General features: G+C 44.5%; 2 protein-coding genes across 2 annotated transcripts in view; one reads left to right on the plus strand and one right to left on the minus strand.

Moving 5' to 3' along the window:
- Positions 1 to 602: 602 nt before the first annotated feature.
- Positions 603 to 4,989, minus strand: LOC134875698 (cytochrome b5 domain-containing protein 1). Its single transcript, XM_063900293.1, is given in 5 exon segments — positions 603 to 902; positions 980 to 1,083; positions 1,086 to 1,197; positions 1,271 to 1,347; positions 3,100 to 4,989. Coding segments are annotated over 5 exon segments (648 nt in total). The 5' UTR covers positions 3,221 to 4,989; the 3' UTR covers positions 603 to 668.
- The window catches only part of plod3 (procollagen-lysine, 2-oxoglutarate 5-dioxygenase 3), a 17,221-nt gene continuing 13,750 nt past the window's right edge, over positions 4,030 to 7,500 (plus strand). Inside the window, 1 exon segment of the mRNA XM_063900291.1 lies at positions 4,030 to 4,209. Within this exon segment, the coding sequence (XP_063756361.1) occupies positions 4,134 to 4,209 (76 nt within the window). The 5' untranslated portion in view covers positions 4,030 to 4,133.

A 7,500-nucleotide genomic window follows, 5' to 3' on the forward strand; every position in this document is an offset into this window, starting at 1 on the left:
TTTTAAAGAGTTTCCTGCTGATGTTCAGGTGTATATCAGTATGTAGTGTCTCTACTTTAAAGAGTCCTCTCCTGCTGATGTTCAGGTGTATATCAGTATGTAGCGTCTCTACTTTAAAGAGTCCTCTCCTGCTGATGTTCAGGTGTATATCAGTATGTAGAGTCTCTACTTTAAAGAGTCCTCTCCTGCTGATGTTCAGGTGTATATCAGTATGTAGAGTCTCTACTTTAAAGAGTCCTCTCCTGCTGATGTTCAGGTGTATATCAGTATGTAGTGTCTCTACTTTAAAGAGTCCTCTCCTGCTGATGTTCAGGTGTATATCAGTATGTAGAGTCTCTACTTTAAAGAGTCCTCTCCTGCTGATGTTCAGGTGTATATCAGTATGTAGAGTCTCTACTTTAAAGAGTCCTCTCCTGCTGATGTTCAGGTGTATATCAGTATGTAGAGTCTCTACTTTAAAGAGTCCTCTCCTGCTGATGTTCAGGTGTATATCAGTATGTAGAGTCTCTACTTTAAAGAGTCCTCTCCTGCTAATGTTCAGGTGTATATCAGTATGTAGTGTCTACTTTAAAGAGTCCAGAATAAATAACATCACTCAGATATTACTCATGAATCTTTATTGTGCTGCTCTCACAGTGCTATATATGACCTCTGATGACCTGATGAGGTCATCCCTCGGTGAGGTCGTCGTTGTAGTGCACCAGGATGGCGGGGGGGCAGTGCTCAGCGTCCAGCCTCAGGTCCTGCAGCTCGTGTTCGGTGTCCGGGACGTTGTTCTCCACCAGCGTCCGGCTCATGTCCAACGCACCCCCCCCGCTGTGAGTCCAGGTGTAGCTGCCAGCATGGGCGTTGTAGTTCAGGTAGCGCTGCTGCACCTCCAGCAGGGTCTCCTCCGAACACACCTGAGGGGCGGGGGAGGCTGATACTGCATCACTGATACTCAGGTAGTCAGAGGGAGTCCTCTGTGCACCTGCCTCACCTGCAGCCTCTGCTCCTGCGACGTCAGCGTGTTCACCATCCGGATCCAGCGGGTTTTTTCTGACAGTCTTCCCACCTCGTAACGCGTGTCCCTCCACCAGGGGCGCCGGTGACCGTGTCCCAGTCAGACCGAGGGCCGGTGGGGGGCACATGCAGGAAGCGCCCCCTGGGGGTGTAGTACCGCACACAGTTAGTGAGGGGGTCCACGTACTGGAGCACCTGAGGACAGAGACAGACAGGTGAGCCAGGAGCCGGAGCTGCTCTCTGATAGGTCGGTTTGTCTGAGTCTCACGTCTCTGGTGTCGGGATCGAACCAGCGGCTGATGTCCCGCCCAGCAGACTCCAGGATGGGCAGCAGCAGGACGTCTCCTATTTCATTTTAAGAAGTAATAAGAACATAAAAACAATCTAAAGAATAAATAGATTCAATTGTTGGTATTAAATAATTAGGAAAAAGTTAATTCATCTTTACATATTTAAATTTAATGTTCGATTATCTAAAAAATAAAAAAGGTAAAAAAACGTTTTGGACAAAAAAAAATGAAGACATAAAATTATAATATAAGACAACACCCTGCCACCTCTCATTCAGACATACAGTGGGGACAACAAGTATTTGATCACCAACCAGTAAGAATTCCGGCTCTCACAGACCTGTTAGTGTTTCTTTAAGAAGCCCTCCTGTTCTCCACTCATTACCTGTATTAACTGCACCTGTTTGAACTCCTTACCTGTATAAAAGAGACCTGTCCACACACTCAATCAAACAGACTCCAACCTCTCCACAATAACCAAGTCCAGAGAGCTGTGTAAGGACACCAGGGATAAAATGTAGACCTGCACACGGCTGGGATGGGCTACAGGACAATAGGCAAGCAGCTCGGTGAGAAGGCAACAACTGTTGGTGCAGTTATTAGAAAATGGAAGAAGTTCAAGATGACGGTCACTCTCCCTCGGTCTGGGGCTCCATGCGAGATCTCACCTCGTGGGGCATGAATGATCATGAGGAAGGTGATCATCAATGTGAGGGATCAGCCCAGAACTACACGGCAGGACCTGGTCAATGACCTGAAGAGAGCTGGGACCACAGTCTCAAAGAAAGCCATCAGTAACACACTACGCCGTCATGGATTAAAATCCTGCAGCGCACGCAAGGTCCCCCTGCTCAAGCCAGCGCATGTCCCGGCCCGTCTGGAGTTTGCCAATGACTATCTGGATGATCCAGAGGAGGAATGGGAGAAGGTCATGTGGTCTGATGAGACAGAAATAGAGCTTTTTGGTCTAAACTCCACTCGCCGTGTTTGGAGGAAGAACAAGGATGAGTACAACCCCAAGAACATCATCCCAACCGTGAAGCATGGAGGTGGACACATCATTCTTTGGGGATGCTTTTCTGCAAAGGGGACAGGACGGCTGCACCGTATTGAGGGGAGGATGGATGGGGCCATGTATCACGAGATCTTGGCCAACAACCTCCTTCCCTCAGTAAGAGCATTGAAGATGGGTGGTGGCTGGGTCTTGACAACGACCCGAAACACACAGCCAGGGCAACTAAGGAGTGGCTCTGTAAGAAGCATCTCAAGGTCCTGGAGTGGCCTAGCCAGTCTCCAGACCTGAACCCAATACAAAATCTTTGGAGGGAGCTGAAAGTCCGTATTGCCCAGTGACAGCCCTGAAACCTGAAGGATCTGGAGAAGATCTGTATGGAGGAGTGGGCCAAAATCCCTGCTGCAGTGTGAGCAAACCTGGTCAAGAACTACAGGAAACGTCTGCTCTCTGTGATTGCAAACAAAGGTTTCTGTACCGGATATTAAGTTCTGCTTTTCTGATGTATCAAATACTTCTGTCATGAAGTAAAATGCAAATTAATTATTTAAAATCATACGATGTGATTTTCTGGATTTCTGTTTTAGATTCCGTCTCTCACAGCTGAAGACCTATGATAAAAATAACAGACCTCTACGTGCTCTGTGAGAGGGGACACCTGCAAGATCTGCAGTGTATCAAATACTTGTTCTCCCCACTGTATGTCAACAACAACAACAACAACAACAACAACAACAACAATACAACTAACTTTATAATGTGTTTCTTAAAGTTATGCACATTATCATTCCCCACCTCTGTGCTCCTCGATCAGCGGGGTGAGGTCGCACACTCTTCCCAGGAAAGAGACCCACAGGTCGGCATCCGTGTTGTGGGAGGACACCTCCAGGGGGGTGAAGAACCTCCTCCTCTTCATCAGATGAGATCAGGTTTAAAGTGTATTAACATAAATATAAATACCTCTGTTTTCTACCGAGTGGCTGAAGTGTTGTCGTTCTGTTACCATGGAAACACGTGATGACGTGGTGACGTGATGACGTGGTGAAAAACGTACTTTTTTGAATGTGTTTTTATTTTGTCTTATAACTAAGGGTTTGTCATAAGTGATGACTTTAGTGTAAATAAATATATATTTAGGAAAGATGTTATTTAAAGGACCTTAGAGATGTCTTTTACAGTAAAGATTATTTTAAATGTAAGGGTACAGAGTTGATGTTATTTAAGTAAAATAATAATAACAATATATTTTTTATTTCTGATTAAATTGATAAGTTATGTTAATTTTATATTATAATATATGTAACATCCAAGCCTGCAGGAGTAGCACTTTCAAGATAAAGGTGTTTCCATGTTATAAAGAAATACAAAATGTGATTTAATCTTCCCCGCTCTGCTCTCTCTCTCTCTCTGTGCTCCCCCTCCATCCCTTCCCTCTCTCTCCCTGTGCACTCTCTAGGACTCTCTCCCCTCAGGAATGCATCAGACGTGGCAAAGATTCACTTTCCACACTTTTCTCCAACTTTCCGCAGAACAGAAATCACAGCCCACTCCTTTCCATTTGTCCGCCTCTCATTGGCTTAAACAGAGACCATCTGCAACCGACTGGCTCAGTCACAACGTCACTCTCACCTTCCTTTACTGTCATTGGCTGACACTGAAAAGAAGGCGGGCTATAGTTTTTTTTTTACTGTTGACATTTTCTAATCTCGCGATAAATTGACGCGAGATTTGAAAGTGACTGGGGATTCAGAGAGTAGAGAAGACGGGAGAAATAACGGAGAGAAGTGACGGTTTTAAGGGAGCCGTTAACGCTGATAGGAACAGCCGCCATGTCTTACTGTCGTTTCCTCTTCCTTCTGGCTCTCACCTTCCTCCAGAGCGCCGTGTCCAGTCATCTCTCTCCAGGTAAGGCCGCTCTAGAGGCTCCTCTTCCCGGCCAGGCGGACCAGCGTTACCCGCTGTAGCTCCCGGTTCTGTTTAGCTTCTTGCTAATTTATCACGTTCCCTCTTATTAACTGTTTGAACATTAATATATGTTTATGAAGACGAAGCTACTCATTCATTATGAGCTTTATATGAGCACATTAAACCTTTCCAAACTTCCTTATAACCTTTAAAGAATGTGGGTTATTATGGTTATTACATATATTTCATCATCATTTCCCCTTAACGATATTTCAAATGATTGATGAAGAAATGTATTTAATACTGGCTGGAGATATTTGTCACTGAAAAAACTCAAAAATGAGTTGTGTTATTTAAAGGCTATGTTTTAATTCCCCTTTATACTTATAATCCACTAAAGTTAGAATATAATATATATTGTCCCTCGGGTAGAAATGTGTCTGCTGCTCATCAAAATCAGGAAACAGTGAACAGTGAAAATAACACATAAGATATTATTACATATTAATACACAAAGAAATACAAATAAAAACAACAAAACAGCTATGTTGGTCAAATCAATAATAAAATGTTGAAACAAGAAATATATATTAAAACTGTGATATTAAATGAAACTCTGTCAGTGAGGCTCACTTGCAAAGGATCCTTTTTACCTCATTACTTTTGTATTAATCCTCCGAATACATGAGGCAGAACCAGTGTCCCTGGAAGGTATCAGCTGGTTATTAAAAGCTGGCTGCGGTTTATTACTGAGATCCAACCCTGGAGGAAGTGTGTGTGAGTCAGTTACACTACAAGCTGTGGGTCACTGCGGTCAGGGGAAGTCACTTTACTCTCAGCCGGATCCTTCAAGATGTTTCTCTGCAGCGCTGTCCTCACACCACCTCACAGTCCCCCCCACACACACACACACCTTAATATTTCATGAATAAAGCCAGGTGTGTGTGTGTGTGTGTGTGTGTGTGTGTGTGTGTGTGTGTGTGTGTGTGTGTGTGTGTGTGTGTGTGGGACAGCTGTGTGTGTGTGTGTGTGGACAGCTGTGTGTGTGTCATATCGGGGGTTTGTTGTTTAACACCTGAGCAGCACCTTAGAGAGCAGAGGCTCAAAATAGTTTCCTTCCTCAACTCAATGAGCTTAAAACACTCAGAACGTATTCAAAAGATTTCAGGAACATATTCAAAAGATTTCAGGAACATATTCAAAAGATTTCAGGAACATATTCAAAAGATTTCAGGAACATATTCAAAAGATTTCAGGAACATATTCAAAAGTCAGAAACAGTGAAGAGTAAAAGTATTTTAAAAAAGTCTTAAGTGTTGTGATCACTGCATAAAGTAAACGGGGAGAATATCTGAAACGTGGTAAATATCCAAGAAGTCAAAACTACAAAGTAAAAAACATTTGAATAAGTTTGTTTTAAATGATCAAAACAGTCTCTTTAAAAAATGACCTGAAAATAATATTAGAGAGAAAACAGCTGGGAAGTAAACATGTTCCGGAGGATTCCAGATCACGTTTCCACTGAGGAGGAGACTGCAGCACAGGCAGCCTTTTGTCTCCAGACTCCTCCTTACTCCTCCAAAACCTCAGCTCCCCAAAACTTAACCTCCTCACCCCTCACACCCTCACCTCCTCACCCCCCCCCCCTCTCGCCATCACCTCTCCAGGAATGTGTGAGGAATGTGCTCTGGGCTGCAGGCAATGGAAAATCCTGCTTCTGTTCGAATAAGGTTTAAATGCCCCGTGATCAGAGGGAACAGTCCAAACACTTTGAGGGAACAGTCCAAACACTTTGAGGGAACAGTCCAAACACTTTGAGGGAACAGTCCAAACACTTTGAGGGAACAGTCCAAATACTTTGAGGGAACAGAGGGAACAGTCCAAACATTTTGAGGGAACAGAGGGAACAGTCCAAACACTTTGAGGGAACAGTCCAAACACTTTGAGGGAACAGTCCAAACACTTTGAGGGAACAGTCCAAACACTTTGAGGGAACAGAGGGAACAGTCCAAACATTTTGAGGGAACAGTCCAAACACTTTGAGGGAACAGTCCAAATACTTTGAGGGAACAGAGGGAACAGTCCAAACACTTTGAGGGAACAGTCCAAATACTTTGAGGGAACAGAGGGAACAGTCCAAACACTTTGAGGGAACAGTCCAAACACTTTGAGGGAACAGAGGGAACAGTCCAAACACTTTGAGGGAACAGTCCAAATACTTTGAGGGAACAGAGGGAACAGTCCAAACACTTTGAGGGAACAGTCCAAACACTTTGAGGGAACAGTCCAAACACTTTAAGGGAACAGTCCAAACACTTTGAGGGAACAGTCCAAACACTTTGAGGGAACAGTCCAAACACTTTGAGGGAACAGAGGGAACAGTCCAAACACTTTGAGGGAACAGTCCAAACACTTTGAGGGAACAGAGGGAACAGTCCAAACACTTTGAGGGAACAGTCCAAACACTTTGAGGGAACAGAGGGAACAGTCCAAACACTTTGAGGGAACAGTCCAAACACTTTGAGGGAACAGTCTAAACACTTTGAGGGAACAGAGGGAACAGTCCAAACACTTTGAGGGAACAGTCCAAACACTTTGAGGGAACAGTCCAAACACTTTGAGGGAACTGAGGGAACAGTCCAAACACTTTGAGGGAACAGAGGGAACAGTCCAAACACTTTGAGGGAACAGTCCAAACACTTTGAGGGAACAGAGGGAACAGTCCAAACACTTTGAGGGAACAGAGGGAACAGTCCAAACACTTTGAGGGAACAGAGGGAACAGCCCAAACATTTTGAGGGAACAGAGGGAACAGTCCAAACACTTTGAGGGAACAGTCCAAACACTTTGAGGGAACAGAGGGAACAGTCCAAACACTTTGAGGGAACTGAGGGAACAGTCCAAACATTTTGAGGGAACTGAGGGAACAGTCCAAACATTTTGAGGGAACTGAGGGAACAGCCCAAACACTTTGAGGGAACAGAGGGAACAGTCCAAACATTTTGAGGGAACTGAGGGAACAGTCCAAACACTTTGAGGGAACAGAGGGAACAGTCCAAACACTTTGAGGGAACAGAGGGGACAGTCCAAACACTTTGAGGGAACAGAGGGAACAGTCCAAACATTTTGAGGGAACTGAGGGAACAGTCCAAACACTTTGAGGGAACTGAGGGAACAGCCCAAACACTTTGAGGGAACAGAGGGAACAGTCCAAACACTTTGAGGGAACTGAGGGAACAGTCCAAACACTTTGAGGGAACAGAGTGGAACAGTCCAAACACTTTGAGGGAA

Source organism: Eleginops maclovinus, chromosome 14 (assembly GCF_036324505.1).
Source record: "Eleginops maclovinus isolate JMC-PN-2008 ecotype Puerto Natales chromosome 14, JC_Emac_rtc_rv5, whole genome shotgun sequence".
Classification (NCBI taxonomy): domain Eukaryota; kingdom Metazoa; phylum Chordata; class Actinopteri; order Perciformes; family Eleginopidae; genus Eleginops; species Eleginops maclovinus.